Raw genomic sequence first — 19066 nt, forward strand, 5'->3', positions numbered from 1 at the left:
AGTACTTCCAAAATTGGAAGTACTGAAGTGTAAAATGAGAGAGATTTTCAAAGGTCTAAATCAGGGATTGGCAACCTTTGGCATGCGGCCCATCAGGGAAATCCGCTGGCTGGCCAGGACGGTTTGTTTACCTACAGCATCTTCAGGTTCGGCCGATCACAGCTCCCACTGGCTGTGGTTCGCCGTTCCAGGCCAGTGGGGACTGAGGGAAGCAGCGCGGGCTGAGGGAACCACGGCCAGTGGGAGCTGCGATTGGCGATGCTGTAGGTAAACAAACCGGCCCGGCCCGCCAGCGGATTTCTCTGACGGGCCGCGTGCCAAAGGTTGCCAATCCCTGGCCTAAATGAGCATCAGTGGGTTGAAAAAGATGGCGATCAATGGGAGTGTCTCTGTATCTTTTGAAAACCTCCCACTGAACATATTAATGTTATCAATGACATCTGTATAAAGGTGCCCCTCCAGTAGCCTGGCCCGTTCTAAGGCTTCCAATGCAATTTTATTCAATTATTAGTGTGCTAGAGAAATAAGGGTTTTTTTCTTAATTTTTGCTAGTTCCTTAGGTGTTGGTCTCAGACAAGTTTCATGGAACATTTGAGGTCTGACTCTGAACCACAGGTAGCAAGACTGAAGAGAGTTATTCATAGACTTTGCTTTCCTTAGATTCTTTTTTTAATGTGGTGAAACTTTTTCAGAAAGTCAGCTGTATAGTGCTCCTTTTTCAAGCACATGTAATAGATCAGAATTCATTAATGTAAAGGAATATTCCAAATTACAGCATAATAATGTATATGGTTATTAGATAGCATATAAGTAGTGCTAAATATTCCAAATAATATTGTAGAAAATTATGTATTGTCCCTGGAGTTAGAGTTTTGATAAAAAGGGTTAACAGCTAGATTTTTCTTTTTGGAATGTTGGGAACTATATTACTTTACCAGCAAGAATTCTGGGAGTGGAAATTCACTTCCAATTTCTCTCCCTCCCTCTTTTTGCAATGGTTGCCTCATGTAAATTCCTATTTGTTTAATGACAAAATACTCAAAGTGAACAAGAATTATCAGTTGTTGAGGTTTGGGACCTTAAGGCTGGCCTCTGCTCCCATTTGAGTCAATGGCAAAGCTCCCATTTGACCTCTTAGAAGAAGTATTAAGTGAGTTTTGGGAAAAATTATAATTCCCATTTCTGGGCCATCTGCCTTTGCAGTAAGTATTCCTCCAGCTTGTCTAGGCCCCATGAAATGTTTGGGGTGTCTTAAAATTCCTAATTGTCTGTGTTCAATTTCCAGAGAGAGCATGTGGGGCTGTGCCAGGTCAGCTGTTAACACTTTTCGTTTTTTCAACTCCAGGTATGAAGTATTTTATTGTGTATTATATACTGTTCTGTGTGTTTGACAAAGTTTAGTGGCAGTTCATTTTAAGCTTTCTTTCCCTCTTTCTTTGGCTGGCTACTGTAAGAGACAGCATGTGGGGCTATGCCAAGTCAGTAGATACACGGGTTTTGGGTTGGGAAAGGGTTAAGTTTGAGTATTTTCAGCTCCTGGTAAATAAAATATGAAAATAGAATGAACAATCATGGCTCTTCAGTTGCCTGATAAGATACAGAGTACAGCCAAAGTAAACTGTTGAAATTAAGTAACAACATCATTTTACACAAGGTTCCACAGTTGAAATTTGTCAACATAGGTTTTAATCACTGCCAGTGATCCCAAGGTTCACAAGGTTCTAGCATGATAGAACAACTGTCACAAAGGATTAAGTTATTCACCAACATACCTTTTTTGGGGGTAAAAATGAGGCTAAAATGTGTGTTTAAAGTTTGGTTCCTAATTCCATATATTGGCCTCTACATAAATACCCTGCTTTTTCAAGTGCTGAGCTCCTAGATATTCCCACTGAAGTAAAATGTGGGATATTCCAGCAAATGCTGTGAAGTCATTGGGAGCTCCAGGAAATGTGTAGCTTGCACAAACAGCACTTACATATGTACAGTCCAATATGCATATGACATTGATCTTGTGTATAATATGTTCATTGGGATTAACTGTTTGTGTTGGTTTGTCTTTGTTTTATTAAATTTTAAAACATATACAATGAAATATCCTAGATTATTTTAGATCATAGCAGTATATGTTTAGTGTAAACAAATACGTTATAGAAAAATCTCATTCCTCAAATTTATAATTAGACCTCAGCTTCATAAGTAAATTAAGAGGGAGAACATTTGAAAGAAATTATTTTTTGTCATTCATAAATTAACAGTTAAATAGATAAATGATTCCCCTAATCCATTAATAACATTAATATACAGCTAAATAAATTTATATTACAGAAACTTCAAACTCACATTTCTCAAACATTTACAAAATGGCAGTAGTAACTCACCTTCTCGGGCCAGCTCAAGGCACTAAAATTTGCTTGGGAACAAAAAAATTATATAAACTCATTGATTTTAAGTGAGTATTTGAACCTTATCAGTGATGGCTGACATGTGCTCTCGTATGAAAACCCCAACCCTAATACCTTTCTTCAAGCCAGTTGAAAGAGCAACCTCAATTTTGGAAATTGTTCCTTGTTGGAGAAAAAGCCCATTACTGTCCTAAAATGTTGCATTTCTAAAGCAATGTATATTCGAACAGTTCTGTTACCATTTCGGATATAGGTTCCTTTTGATCCCCAGAGGGGACTGCAATCTCTGCTAAAAGAAGGGCTTTGATTTTTAAATTATGACACTTGTTAATAGCATTTTCATTTTTCTAGGATTTTCATAAGACTAAAATGTCCCACTTAACTTTCACATAATGTCGGAATAAGATATGTTTGAGCAGCTGACCATGAAACAGAGGTATCCAGAGAACTTCAACATAGCTCCCACACTTATTTTTTCTCAGCAGCACATCTTCTTTATTCTGTTTTTCATTTTCTTTTCTTTAGGGGTGGTCTATGCAGATTTTGTGTTACTATGTGATCCTTGAGTCAGGAAAGTTAGGGGATTTCAAACATCTACACTCACTATGAATATGCTATTTACAGCTTATGAATGCTAGCTTTATGTCTTAAATAATGCATACAAATTAACCTTAGTAAGATTCCTTAAAGTGCATGGATAGACCATCTGTAGACTTAATGCGTCTCGTTCTATTCTGGCACCAGTTGTTCTCCATTGTAACTCTATTGACTCAGCGGAGTTACTACTGATTTACACTAACGTCAGATGAGAATAAAGTCCAATATTTTAGGGAGTCAAATAAAACCTAATAATTAGAAAACTTAGGAAATGATTTATAGCCTCTTCTGAATATTTTAAACATAATGCGCTGAATTGTGCCCTTCAGTTACATCTATGCAACCTCACTTAAGCAATGGGGAACCATCACTGTTGTTGCACAGATGTAACTGAGGGCACAATTTGGGCTAAGGGGATAATCTCAATATATCATATGAAATTGTTAACTCCTACAGTCCACTTAAATCGTCATCATACTGCAAGGAAAACTCATCACAGTTGGTTTAATTTGCTTACTGGAGTTATGGATTATTGCAGTTAGGGAAAATAACAGGATACCAACAGTCTTCAGAAATGGTGAATTGTATTATAAATTAAATGCAAATATGTGGATAAATAATTTATTTTCATGGAATTTCATTCAAGAAGTTTCTCTGTTTTGTTTTGGACAATTTCATGTCACTGAAATTATGCTTTTTTCATGACATTTCAGGGAAATTGGTATGTTTGCATCATGTCATGTTTAAAATTGTAATATATTCATTATTTTTATTATAAAAGTACATTCTTGCTCTTACTATTAAGTTTTGGGTTACAAAATTTTGTACGGCTGTAAAGTAAGATAACAAACATCTATTTTTAAGTAACCTGTATTATTATTATTTTATTTATTATTATTTTACTGATGCATAAATTGAGACAGAAATCATGACCTATCACTACAGGGTTTCCCAGCATTAACTTTTAAGATGGAGCTTAATGTGACTTCTGTCTAATGTGGCTTTTAAAAAATACTCCCTTGTTTTCTTATAGGCAATCATTCCACAGTTATTTTCTACTTCCCGACTGTCATTTTTTTCTGCACTTTCATTTAAGTCATTAGTATTAATGAAGCCCAATAGGATAGAACCACTTTGAAATAGTGGTGTTGAACAGATATAAATTAGGGGCAACGGATGCACTTTTTCAAAAGTGCCCAAGAGCTCTACATGCCTGTTCAGTTTCAATGAGAGCTAAGTACTTACTCTTAGGCATTTTTAAAAATATCATCTAATTTCTTTTTCAAACAACATCACCGTCATTTAAAAATATGGAGCCTTTCTTTTCTGTGATGCTCAAGTTTTGTATTCTGATATCTGAGGCATTGTCTTTTAAATACTGAAAGTCACTTTATTATTTATTTTTCAATTGTGCCGGGAGATGCATTCTTTACATTCCTTTAAGAGTTAGTGGTACCATCGTCAGTTGTCACTGAGAAAGCCCAGAACCCTGAACTAAACTGACAACTAAATGAAAGAGAATCCAATTTTCAAATATTTCCAGTAAAATTCTGGCCCCATACAAGCCAAGAGAATCTTTACCACTGATTTCAATGGGGTCAGGATTTTTCCCTTCTGTGTACTGTGTGTCTTTGTAATTTTAAAACATAGGGATAAATTGTGGGTTCATTCCTCTGAGGAGCAGAGGTGGGATGGTTACAGTGCTGTAGTGGCTTTGCTGAAGACCTCTGTGTAGGGAGAGGCATACAGAATAGCTCAGGGAGCGCAGGAGAAGCATTTTCTGTGTGCCCCTTGAAACTTTTCTGGCTTATCATGCTCAGGAAATCTACTGAAGGCCATACGTGCTGCTCAAATCAATCCCTTGGTTCTGCAGTCAAACACAGGCAAACTTATTAAGCCTTTCAGTGTAAAAGATGGATTTATTCAGATTTAGTAACACAAAAATTCTGTACCTAGGGAAGTCAGTGACAAAATTCCCATTGACGTGACTACCCACAGGTCCTACGTGTTGCTCCCGCTTCTTTTCCAGCAAAATATTTATCAATTCCCATTGTATCCTTAAAAATATGTCTATCAGTCCAGGTTATTATATTGGCAATACAGCAGCATTATTTGTATACTTCAGAGGTTGGTAGGTACAGGATGCTCCTTCATTCTCCTGTGTCCTACAGACAGTACTTCTTTTGCTCCTCTACAGTTCACTCTTGCTTTTCTATTAGGAGCACACTGTACAGCTTTGGTCAGATGGGAAGTGTTTGGCAGCTGCAGGACCCAGATGCCAAATTCTGGAATATAGCTTTCCTGTACTGGCATGTGGTTTGTTGCTGGCTTTTTGGCTTGCACCTCTGCTAGCTTCTTGGCAGGATCTCTATCTGGCAGCTGTAGAGCTGCCTCTGGGGCCAAGCTAGGGTCAAACTGCTGTGGAGCTCGATGATTTTCTTGGTCTGAATTATCCTGCTGGACACTATTTTCACCTTGATTTGCGTTGACTTATAGAGTATTCAAAGACAGAAACTTGCACTTTTCTTTTTTGTTTCAGCTATTTACAGGGCTAACTGAAAGCAGTGGTTGTGATCAGTTAGCAGATTTCAATTAAATTCAGGATTTTGAGGTACATTGTTGCACCCCTAACTCATGTTGTTAGGTAGTTAGAAGTGCAAGGACTCAGATTGCTCCTGTGGTTCAGCTTCAGGGCAGAGCACCCTTTTTCGAAAACCTGACCCTGCGTCTGGATCTGAATCGTCATTTTGAATCAAGAGTCCGCTCCAGCCTCTGTCAAGTAGAAAAGTTTTTCAGTTAGCCTGGGCCATGATTTTTTAAAAAGTTTAAAAATAGTTCCTTCTAATGTGAATAAACAACAATACTGGGTGCTACTGATAATAATTAGAAGTGCCTACACAAGAAAATGCTTGATCTTCTTTTTGCCCAATTTTGAATGCCCTCATTACATAGTTTAGACTTATCTCATTTTTTTAGCCTAAATGAGGCAATGAAAAATTAATGCAGCTAGGGACAGCCAAGGCATTTGAAGTAATTCCCTAAACTATGCCTTTCCCTCCATGCTGCTCAGCACATTAAACCTTATTGTTGGTGGAAATAACTGCAAAAGAACCAATCAGGAATGTTCACTAAGGCTCAAAATACCTATAGTAAAGTACAGATTAGTCATACTTGTTATAAGTTTCAGAGTGGTAGCTGTGTTAGTCTGTATTAGCAAAAACAACGAGGAGTACTTGTGGCACCTTATAGACTAACAAATTTATTTGGGCATAAGCTTTCATGGGCTAAACCCCACTTCATCAGATGCATGGAAAATACAGTAGGAAGATATATATATATAGCAGTACATGAAAAGATGGGAGTTGCTTGGGATTGAGACAAATCAATTAAAGTGGGCTATTATCAAGCCATCAGGAACAGTATCCCTGATAATGTCACGGCAAACCTTGTGACTGAACTTTGTGACTTTGTCCTCACCCACAACTATTTCACATTGGGGGACAATGTATATCTCCAAATCAGTGGCACTGCTATGGGTACCCACATGGCCCCACAGAATGCCAACGTTTTTATGGCTGACTTAGAACAATGCTTCCTCAGCACTCGTCCCCTAACGCCCCTACTCTACTTTTGCTACATTGATGACATCTTAATCATCTGGACCCATGGGAAAGAAGCCCTTGAGGAATTCCACCAGGATTTCAACAATTTCCACCCCACCATCAACCTCAGCCTGGACCAGTCCAGACAAGAGATCCACTTCCTGGACACTACAGTGCAAATAAGCAATGGTCACATAAACACCACCCTATACCGGAAACCTACTGACCGCTATACTTACCTACATGCCTCCAGCTTTCATCCAGACCACATCACACAATCCATTGTCTACAGCCAAGCTCTATGATACAATCACATTTGCTCCAATCCTTCAGACAGAGACAAACACCTACAGGATCTCTATCAAGCATTCTTAAAACTACAATACCCACCTGCTGAAGTGAAGAAACAGATCGACAGAGCCAGAAGGGTACACAGAAGTCACCTACTACAGGACAGGCCCAACAAAGAAAGTAACAGAACTCCACTAGCTGTCATCTTCAGCCCCCAACTAAAATCTCTCCAGCGCATCATCAAGGATCTAAAACCTATTCTGAAGGACGATCCTCACTCTCACAGACCTTGGGAGACAGGCCAGTCCTCGCTTACAGAAGCCCCCCAACCTGAAGCAAATACTCACCAGCAACAACGCATCACACAACAAAAACACTAACCCAGGAACCTATCCCTGCAACAAACCCTGTTGCCAACTCTGTCTACATATCTTTTCAAGGGACACCATCATAGGACCTAATCACATCAGTCACACCATCAGGAACTCATTCACCTGCACATCTACCAATGTGATATATGCCATCATGTGCCAGCAATGCCCCCCTGCCATGTACATTGGCCAAACCAGACAGTCTCTACGCAAAAGAATAAATTGACACAAATCAGACATCAAGAATTATAACATTCAAAAACCAGTCGGAGAACACTTCATCCTCCCTGGACACTCAATAACAGATTTAAAAGTGGCAATCCTTCGACAACAAAACTTCAAAAACAGACTCCAATGAGAAACTGCAGAACTGGAATTAATTTGCAAACTGGACACCATTACATTAGGCCTGAATAAAGACTGGGAGTGGATGAGTCACTACAAGAACTTAAAAAAACACAATTTCCCCATACTAATTTGCCCCTACTGTTACTCACGCCTTCTTGTTAACCGTTTGAAGTGAGCCACCCTGATTACCACTACAAAAGTGATTTTTCATCCTGTTGATAATAGCCCACTGTAATTGATTTGTCTCGACCCTCCCCCCCCCACTGGGTAAGGCAACTCCAATCTTTTCATGTACTGCTATCTATATCTTCCTACTGTATTTTCCACTCCATGCATCTGATGAAGTGGGTTTTAGCCCACAAAAGCTTATACCCAAATAAACTTGTTATAAAGTTTTCATTCCTTCAGTCACTTACAGTAGGAGAATGGGTTTTACTATATTGGAGACATAGGATATTCATATAGTTGCCTGCACTTTTTAAAAAACATTATTCACATGTTAATCTTTTAATTGTGATTAATATGACCAAATTCAACTACTCTTACTTTTATCCTTTTTCCCTGTTTACTTCTTCCATTCCTTTTAATCCCCCACAGATAGGAATCAATGGCTCTTCATGTTTATACTCCAGCCATATATTTCTGACTTGTTGATGAGATTTTAGTTGCTCTCTATATCCTGATGGGTTCGGAGGATCTTACCCATAGGAAACCCTCTAAAGGCTTCTTTCTGTTGCCGTACACAGGGAGATGTTGTCAAAATTTTCCCAGCAAATCTCTCCTTTGCCCCTGGACTTCACATGTTAGAGGGAATGACCTGGGGGCAAATTCTCTTTTAGTAAAACAAAACAAAAATAGTGGTTCTTGTCCATATATGTTGTTTTTATGTGTATAATTAGTGATGTGCTAAGGATTAAATCACTGTAGGGAGGAAGATATTTTCCTTTAATGCACATGCAGTAGACTCTGTGACCTAGTTACTACAACAAAACAAAGTTTAAAAAAATCTCTACATTAGTATAAGTAGGGGCCATCTCATCAGACCAATGTGACCCCAGGACAGGGGAAATGATGACTTAGCAAACAATCACATTTTCCCCTCATTAACGGCTATTCTTTTTTATTGGCAGATATCTAGAGAGAGAGAATCTATTTATTTCTATGAGACACTAGCCTGATCCCCAAGGCAGCAAGAGAGGCATAGTCTCTAACTTATAGAGTATGTGTCCGTGCACGTGATGAACGAAAGTCATTTGTGGATTTGTAGGTTGCATTTTTACATGATTAAATGTTTTAAGTCTATTGATTTCCTGCTGGGGATTAATGATGCTGAATGAAAGAGCATCAAAGAATACAACATGTTTACATGCCTGATTAAAATAATTTTTAAAAGACCCAGACAACCTGTTATTGGCTAGGAATGAGATAGTGGCAATGTAGGACCAATCATGCATTCGGCATTGAAAGAAGTCTGAATTAACTTATTTAGGCACTGAAAGAAGAAGAGTGAAGGTTTGAAAAGGATTGACTGTACCTTCCTGAATACTTAACGCGTGTGTTAGACTTGTTCCATTGAAACAGAGGATTAAAAAGGTTGTATTATCAGTTGCTGCAGATCTTTTACTGAACCAGTCAAAGCAGGATGCTTAGCTGCCTGTGATTAATGAGCAGATCTTTTAACTGAGGACTCTGTTGGTGCTGGTGCATTAAAGAACAAAACCCACAGATATGCAATGAGAGTAGGAACAGGAGATGCAGTATAGAAGTTTTTGCTTAGCATTGACTTAATGCTTTTACATCTGTGTGTTTCATATCCTTTATTCAAAAAATATTTCACATTTATCTTCAAATGTTCATAATACTAATTTGATTGTCAGCTCTCTGCATATGTTTATATTTACTTTCTAGAGTAGAATGATTCTGGGTCATATTTGGATTTATTGTTAGATGTCACTGTCACTCTGCCTGGAGTGGTTCACGACCATGAGTGCCAACCTCAGGGCAGACTGTCAAAAACAGGACAGACACCCCAAACTGGTGGTAGGGTCTATAATTAGATTTCACCAACCCAGTAACAAATGTGAACTCCTGAAGCACTATAGCAGTCTTACCATGGAGTCACAGACAGTCCCCCTTAGGCACGCCAGTCTATCTTGCCACCTAGACAAGATGGACTAAGTGATAAATGGTCACTTATACCAAAGATCACAAAAGATTCAGGTTCCTCCCAGTCCCAAGAGACCAGTCACTTACACCAGGTCAATTTGTACTTCAGATCTCGTACCAAAGACCCAGTCCTATAGTAAACTAACTAAGGATTTATTAACTAGGAAAGGAAATTAGAGAATAACACCTCTACCCCGATATAACGCTGTCCTCAGGAGCCAAAAAATCATACCGTGTTATAGGTGAAACCGCGTTATATTGAACTTGCTTTGATCCGCTGGAGCACGCAGCCCCGCCCCCCCAGAGCGCTGCTTTACCGCGTTATATCCAAATTCATGGTTATATCGGGTTGCGTTATATTGGGGTAGAGGTGTATTTACAGGTTAAAAGTAGACGCCATATATAGTTTAGTCTGTGGTTCCAACAGGTGACAGAGATGCAGTAATCTGTCAGTACTGAATGTCTTTTAGGGCTAACCCAGGTTGAACTTGGGGATCTCTACTTTTCTTTCCTAACTCCAGTCCTCTGAGAGTCCAAACAGCAAGGAGATGAAGAATTTTCATGGCAGCTATCTTTATTTCCAGAAATCAAGCTGATAGGATGAGCCTTCTTGCACATAGCACAGGTGTGAAAGGGCCATTAACCCAGTGTTTGTATTGTGATATTTCACAATGGCCCATTTAGTTTTGATAGTCCTTCCTGATGTGCAGGGGAACCACTTCTGTTGCCTGGGTTCACAAGTTCAGAATAGGGATTTTTACAGTTATAAAGCAAAACTTACATATTACCTTATAGAACGGGATGCAGACATTACAAGTGAGATTAATGAATGCAGCATTTTACAAGCATTTTACAGAGTCTAAACACATCCTTACAAGTCTAACACCTATCATGAGCAATACTAACATACAGGTGAGCTGATTTCCAGCTATGAATTTGTCAGTGCTCAGCGGATGCCTGCAGCCTTGGCAAGAGCTGGCACCTGGTTTACCAGCATCACAGTCACTTACTCTTTGACAAAGCTTATAGTAGCTGAAGATGGAAAACACCTATTTGCTCATTAAATCCATCCTCTTGAAAATTCAGGACATACTCTCTCAAGAGAGGACATTTTTAACATTAAACTGATAGGACCCCTGATTTTAGCCAGACTGCCAAGGTGGATAATTTATCCGAGCTATATCTGCAGACTTTGGAGGGAAAAAATCTGAATGGACAAGTTACCAAGTGAAATACTTGCAGCTCTGAGCTAGGAAAAAGTATAAATGTGCTGTCTTGTACAGCTGAATAAATATCTAAATAGAGTAGCTAGTAGACGCATTCTTTATGGTGTATATTCAGTTTCTTGTGTCTGTGCTTTGATCTGGATTAGCATGTGTAAGATGAATGCTACGTTCTGATAGAATTTGTTTACCTCAAAAGAGGTTGAATGATTGCCCTGTTTTTTGATGCTGTGAGAATTTTTTTTTCCATTTTCATTGGTTAATACGAGATCCGAAACCCCTAGTTACAGAACAAAGTGGCTGAGCAGTAATTGAGCTTGTGTAAACCCAAGAGAAGAGTAATGCTCATTCCTTGCAAGTTTCCTGCCTCTGTGCAGGTGCAGGAATCAGGAACTCCTGAATAATTCATAATGTGCAAATTAGGCCATGCTTGTGCTCACTACTAGGGTTTGGTTTCTGGTTACCTGCCTAGCTGCCAGAAGCTATGTGTTAAAATAAAGGAGGGTAAGGCAAGAAGAGTCACAGTTGAAACGCCAAAGTCACAAGAGCTTCCTGATGCTCTGAGGGTTTGAAGAATTGGTGCTTATTGGGGAACTGGAATATGCACTGATTATTCATGAAGTGTTTTCTCAGCAAGAAATAGGCTCTGGGGCTCATTCCATTGCTTGGAAAAGAAAACCCTGCCTTTTCAAAAATTAATATTCACTTACCTTTTTTTTTTTCCCAAAGAATTACTGGGCAAAAAAAGAACCTCTTTGGAACTCTTTTAAAGACAGTTAAGCCATACTAGAGAATGTGTATTTATTATGTCAAAACATGTTTGAACTCCGGGTCAGAGATATTCCACTAAACATTTTGAATGTCATGAATATTGCTGCTTTGGGTAAATACATATTGTAAATAGCTTGCAATGCCTTGTTTGAAGTCTGTATCTTCTGGAAGTATAGTATATGACTAGAATCTTGCATAGAAGTATTTTATCATTTAAAAGGCAACATTCCTATATTTAAAAAGACAGCCTATATCAGTTATCTTTTTGATTTAATTACTGTTAATCTGCCTTTCTGACTAGAAGTATGAAATGAAACTTAAATGGCACATAGTCTTTCTCCTGCACAGGTATGAATTTCAGTGAGGGGTAGGTTTGCATATTGTTTTTGATGGTGAGGGACAGAGGAGTCTGGGACCCGAATTTGTAGGCTTTCTTTAAATTATCATGTACGACCAGCCAGTACAGAGAGGTCTCTGTTGGAGTTGGCCGATTATTTAAGTAAAATATATGGCTCTTTGTTTATAATCTTTTATTTAAGGTAGGGAGCATCCAACATCCTTAGCAGGGGCAGAAGGGAGAGAGTTAGTTCTCCCCATGGGCAGCTATTAATGTGAAGAAGTGTTTTTCTGTTGTGGGTGTGGAGAGAAAATAGCAGCAGTCAAAGACCCAGTATAAGCAGAGCTTTCTTTTAAATGATTGTTTTCTACATTTCCCCCCTCTCTTTCCCCCTCCTCCCCCCCTCCTTGGCTCCTATATGAAGCAGCTAGGTCACATTGCAATCATCTGTTTTTGTATTTCTCTCATTTGGGTAGCTGGAATATGAGCTGGCTCTCATTTCTAGCTGATTCTGTCATTTCCACTAGGCCCCAGCTTGGGTGAATGCCAACACCAACAGGTGATCTTTGTAGCTGCAAAACAGCAGGAAGTAGGCTGCGCATGTATGAGACAGTTCATCAGAGGGGCTGTCTGGCCTGTCTCCATCTTTCTTTGTAATTAACACACCCTGCCCCATACTGAGCAGAAAATCTGTGCAGAACAGCTCAGCTGTGGCAGCCATCGAACAGCATGTAAGGGAAAGAATGTTAATAAAGGATCCTAAAAGAATACAGGCTGCACAAGTGCAAAGGTGCACTTTGGTTTTAAAGGGAGACTGTGGTTGGTCCTTTTAAGGAGCTAGAACAAAATTATATTATCTGCTATAAAATAATATCCAGTCTAAACACTGTGGAAAAATAGGGATTTAAGTAAATTGCTGACCTAACACCCTAAGTCTCAGATACATGAAGATTAGTTTACAGCAATTTAGCAATTCATTTTAACTTTTTTCTTTAAAATAAGGGGCTTATTTGTGACATAAAGGGTGGTGTACTCAGCCAGACTGAAAGTAACGTGGCTCCCTTGAACAAGGATCATCTTGAATTCTGGAACAAGGGGTGGATGCTGCAGTAGCAAGGCAAAATACTGTAATAATTAGCTAGTGCAGCGGGAGGTGCAGCCTGAGCAGACAATTGCAGAAGCAGTTTTAGCGGACACACAAACCTTCCAGGAATCCTCAAAATAGTTTCAGTGGATGAGGCAAATTTAAAAAGATATTTTAATGTAAACTAAGCTGTATTTAAAAAACCACAAAGGCTTAAGGAAGACAGTTCCAAATCATTACCTCCAGGACTTAGATTAGTCCCTTAAAACCTGTCAGCATATCACATTATTGTGATATGTTGTGTTCTCAGAAATCCTAACTGCATGGGTTACATTTACAATGCAGCCTGATGTCCTTGGTTTAGATACTTGATAGCCTTAATCCTTTACAAACTGACGATATACCGAACTCCATTTGTGCTTTATAAAAATGGAAGCTACATTACCTGTCATGGACAACAGACTGTGTGCTCTTCTTCATCTCCTCTTCAGCACTTAGCCGAATGGTTGGCCGTAGCCAGCGTTTGCCATTGTGCAATTGCAAAGGTCCGAGAGTCCAATTGTGGAACAGATTTGATGCACCCATGTAATAAGGGGTCTGATTCTGGGCTGCCTCCACCCCTCGGTCAGTGGAATTTTATCCCAGATGTTACAAGCCACCCAGAGAAAGGCATTCACTGGAATGTCTTGTGGCATTCTCGCGACATGTCTGAAAAGCATAAAATGCCGTCTGCAGACAATGGCCCCAGGAGTCTGTAGACTGGAGCGACAGCAAACGTGCAAAATGAAGTCATTCCACTTTATGCCCAATATACAAAGTTGGCATTTTGTGTGGAAAGCCTCCAGGTTTCCCCAGTCTGAGCGGCCTAGTATCAGTGTTTCACAACTGTACAGCAGTATGGACAGGGTACATCTTGAATAGATCCTGAACTTGGTTGTCATGCCAAGATGATGATGATGATTCCATATCCATTGTAAACAACCCATGGCAGATGCTGTGATGGCAATCTGGTGGAGAACCTCCATGTGAGAGTTGGAGGAACTCGTGAGTATAAAACCCAAATAGCAAAAGCTGGAACTTCTTCGACAGTTTCATTATTCAAAGAGATTGGAGTTGTGGATGGTCCTGATCCTAGATTTTGCAACTTTGTCTTTGACCATAAAACATGGTCTGTTGTTCAAGATGGCATTCATAGCGAATACCTCTTGATCTTTGAGATTGCAGATCATGCTGAATGCTGCCTTTAAGTATCTCCTGGCTTAGCTGAGTTCAACATCATCTGCTACTTGGTTATAATATTCCTCACGATCATGAAGTGCCAGGGTGTTGAACTTTCACTTCAGCTAATTATCACCATGCTGGAGGGCTGTGGCCTTCAATTTAATTGTCTGGAAGGCTCCTCTGATGGCCATAGTTGATGTGCTGGGCTCCTGTAGCCAATTCTCTGCTTGGCAGATTGGTAGAGGATGGAAGAGAACAGGCGACTTCAACGTTGTTTGGCAGGTCAGCTGGCACTGAGAGTCTATTGCTGATGTCAATACAAAATCTGTTGGCTAAACCCAGCACATGGAGAAGTGCATCGTTGTCAAACTTCTTCATCATCGCAGAGGGTGTATTTGCTCGTCGAAGCAGCAGCAGCACCATATGGGCAACCACTAGCTGGTAATCTGTGTTCACGGCACATTCCACACTGCAATATACTCTGCAAGAGGTGAAGAGACACCTATCACATGTGATGTTGCGGTCCAACTCCTTCTGAGTGACACCACCCTGAGAGATCCAGGACATCCGGTATATGCGTCGCCACTTGAACCAAGACCCAAGAATGGAAAGACTCTGGGAGGCACAGAACATGAGCAAGTGGCAGGAGTTATCGTTGGGTATACCTGAACCTTAATGGCCAATAATCTATTCAAGCCCAGTTCAGAGGGTGCCAGTAACTACATTTAGGTCGCCCAGGGTCATAAAATTATCCTGTGGAGGGGCAGTACATACTGGAGATTCCAACTGATCATAGAAGTGATCTCTGACTAAATCAGCAGATTCCTTTGTTGGCGCATGGGCTACTATGACAGTGAAGTGACCATGCCAATGTTTAAGACGTACAATAAATAGTCGAGAAGACATGGGTGTCCAAGTTATCAAGGAGGACTTGGCCTTGCCTCACAGTAGTAATGCTACCCCATGTAAGTGGTTAGGATCACCAAAATACAGAAGTAATGAATCTCTCACCTTGTTGTGTCCATGATCTATCAGCCTTGCTTCTGTTAGGCCTGCAATTGATATGCCAAGATGGTCCATTTCGCATGAGATAATGACCTGATGACCACGTCTGAAAAGAATTGCAATATTCCAGGTTGCAATTTTGATGGATTGGCAGAGATCCCAGCTATGATTGAATACGTTGTCACAGTATACTGCAGACGCGCCTGCTGACATTACAGGACATGTCCCCGGGGGGGCTTTGGCGCGAGCCCATCACAAGTGCACTAGAGGAAGATGGCATCAACAGGGCATTATAAACTGAGAGTAGAGCAGTGGTTTTAACCCCAGCGCTGAGTGCCGAGTTACTCACATTGATCAAAACCAAGAGCAAACGATTGTCCCAAAGAATACCTTGCCCCAGGTATTGAGACGGAGGCACAGTAATGCAAACCTTTTCCCGGTCTACCAGTACTGCGTTCACAGTATTACACCCGAGCTGTTGAGTCTTTCTTAGCAATTTCCTTCACCTCAGGTAGCTAGGTGCAGCTCATGCCCTGCAACTTTCCCGCCTGTATTAGCCATCATTTTCAGGGTTCTCGCTGGACCGGTTCACCTTGCATAATGCCCAAAGTGATATTTTGGACCAGCCTTCATCGCTGATGGCATACGTCTCACAAGCAATCCCCTACTTCAGATGTTACACCCCTGTACCAAATGAGGTACAGGTCAGACTTGGGGGCTCTAGGCTGCCAGTTTGAAGACTAAAGTGACTGGAAGGTAGATTTTTCCATTTAACCTTTTATTGAAAGCTGGACTCCGTGACAGTAGTGTAGTCCTGCAACACACCTCAACAAGAGTTGGCTGTCTGAAGAAATTGACTGAGAAGCCTATATCAACTCATGTGGTGGAAATGAAATGTTGCAACAGATGTGCACAAACCAAGCATTTGTAATGGCTGAACATTCTCTTGCTGTATGCAAACCAAGAATGCACACAGTAATGAGAGTAAAGTGGAATGTGATACATTAACATATTTAGTAATGATTGTGCAGCTTAGCAGGCTGTAGCCCCATTAACTAAGCCAGGAGTTTGGAACTCCATCTGTCTGTGAAAGGTATGTAGTTCTGCAGTTTGTCAGGCAACTGGAGAAACCTAAAGTTAAAAGGTGGTCAGTAACTATAGCAATACTCCACAACAGGTTGTGCATTAGTAGGCTGCTAGCCAACAGCTTAGTTCCATCAGCAAAGTAGTGCACCAGTAGCCCACTGATATATACCCTGGTTTTGTTGTTATTGTTATTTATTTAAAGAGTCAACAATGTACTTGGCTCTGTATAATACACAAAATGCAGATGGTCCCTATCCCAAAGAGCAGAGGATGGAGTGGGCAGGATTCTTGTATTGTTAGAAGTATTTTCTCCTGAACTGCTGGCTCTTTACTGACTATGACCAGTGCAACACAGAGCCTAGAAAAGGCTTCATAATTAGGGCCCTATCAAATTCATGATTCACTTTGGTCAATTTCACATGTTTACATCTGAAATTTCAAGGTGTTGCAACAGTAGGATTCCTGATACAAGAGGGGATCGTGGGGGGGAGGAAGGGGGTCATCCCAAAGGTGTTATATGGACATTGCAGGATTGCCATACTCATGTCTGTGCTGCCGTCAGAGCCCAGCTCTGAAGGCAGCAGGTGTGGCGTTTCCTGCAGCTGGAGGAGGTTCCCGGAGGTGAAGGTAGATTTGATTTCCCCAGTGCTGCTGGGAGTGCCCCAGACGAGCGCTCCTAGCTGCTAGTCAGGGCCAGTGGTGGATTAATGTATAAGCCTATGGGGCCCCGTTCCCAAGGGCTCCGGACAATTTGAAAAACGGGTGCCGCAGCACTGGCAGGAGCTGTGGGGGCTGAAGCCACGGAGGTTAGGGGGTGGAAGCCTGGAGTTTGGGCAGGAGATGGGCGGGGGAGTGCAAAACCCCCTGTCCCAGCTGGAGCTGTGGGGGGTGGCAGCTCCCAGCCCAGGTCCTTGGCAGGAGTCACGGGGTGGAAGCCCCAAGTCCCAGCTGGAGCCGTGGGGGCCAGGGGCAGCAACCCCAAGCCTGGGCGCCCAGAGCCCAGGCAGGAGCCACAGGGGCAGGAGAACAGACTCCCAGGAGCTCAAGCGCCCAGAACCTGAGCAGAAACTGCAAGGGGGGGCAGCGGCAGCCCTGGAACTCAGGCGTCCTGAGCTCAGGCAGGAGCCAAGGGAGGGCAGCCCCGAGTCGGGCAGGAGCTGCAGGGACTAGAGCTGTGGGGGGTGGCAGCCCCCAGTCCAGGTCCCTGAGCCAGGGCAGGAGCCGCAGCCACTACACCCCCATCTCTGGCAGCCCAGAGCCCTGGCAAGAGCTACATGGGGGGGCAGCAGTGGCGGTGGCAGTGGGTGGAAGCCTTGGCGCTAGGGTGCCCAGAGCCCGAGCAGGAGCCACAGCAGCCCCAAGCCTGGGCACCCCAAGAGCTTCTGCGCTGCCTGTGGAGGTGGGTGTGATCTCCCTCCATAACAGCCGTGCAGGGGAAGGACAAGTCCTGTCCTTCCCCAGGCCAGCGGATTTCGGGGAGATCAGATTTCACAAGAAAGGGCTTATTTCACTGTTCATGGCATGCTTTTCATGGCCATGAAATTGGTAGGGCCCTATTCATAATTCCTTCAGCACAGGAAAGGGAAGTAATGTCAGAGGTTGTGTGGGAGCTGGGACCTACTCCCAGTCTTCACTCTCAGTCTAGTCCCTGTCCATTAGACCATGTTGTCTACACTAACAAGAGAAGGCAATTCAGTTTCTGAATAATGAGCCCATAAAACTAAAAAAGGGTCAGTAAGGGAAACAAGTCTATCACACCTTCTCCTAGCTCAGCTGAAAGTGAGTTCACTATCGTAATGTTATAAAAGGTGATCTTAACAGGGAGCCACTGTATTACTTGTCCATGCTGCTTTACATTCAGTATAGTGAGGTAGGCTGTTTAGTGTGGTATATCTTGGCTCATTGTCACAGATTTTATCATTCCATCATTGTGAAATCAATGAAAGCTTCAAAATCTGTGGCTGTTATTTACTGACCTGTAAATCCTTCATAGTCATATTTACTTTGGAATCTGCAAGTCATTCAAATATATCTTCTGTCTGTAGGCTGCAAAAAGTAAGTGAAATAAGATATCCTTTAGAGTACAATAAACTATGCTCCTGAAAACATACTTACGGAATGTCCACACTCACTGAGCCTCATTTGAAAAAGTGAGTTAATAATAACAACAATAGATAACTTTAATTAAAGCCTCAATAAGTATACATGCCTAAACTGAGTAATTGCCTAATCTTATTGCCATAACCCATGTCTTTCCTCTCTCTGTCACCTCCTTGCTGTTTTTTATTAATCCCCACTAGTTGTCTTGTCTCACACTAGAGAAGCTCATTGGAGCACAGAATTTGTCTTTCTAATTGTTCTGTAAAGTACCAATTCCCCTTTCAGGTACTATAAAAATGATAATATTAATAATTTGGCACATGCACTATGTCAAGCTTTGTGTTTGTTTGCTTTTGGTACACAGACACAAAATAAAGATGAGTGCTAAATGTCGGTAACTGAGCCATAAAGTAGACCCACTGAGGCAGGGAAAGGAGAAATGTAAATTGATTATTTGTG

General features: G+C 41.3%; 1 protein-coding gene across 5 annotated transcripts in view; it reads left to right on the top strand.

The window, feature by feature from the left end:
- Positions 1-19066, top strand: part of KLF12 (Kruppel like factor 12) — a 348332-nt gene that overhangs the window by 265559 nt on the left and 63707 nt on the right. For all 5 annotated transcript variants that reach the window (XM_034758347.1, XM_034758346.1, XM_034758349.1 and 2 more), the window contains one exon: positions 1286-1345. In XM_034758347.1, coding sequence (XP_034614238.1) covers positions 1286-1345 — 60 coding nt within the window. The remainder of the gene's footprint in view (positions 1-1285; positions 1346-19066) is intronic.

Source organism: Trachemys scripta, chromosome 1 (genome assembly GCF_013100865.1).
Source record: "Trachemys scripta elegans isolate TJP31775 chromosome 1, CAS_Tse_1.0, whole genome shotgun sequence".
In the NCBI taxonomy this organism is placed as follows: domain Eukaryota; kingdom Metazoa; phylum Chordata; order Testudines; family Emydidae; genus Trachemys; species Trachemys scripta.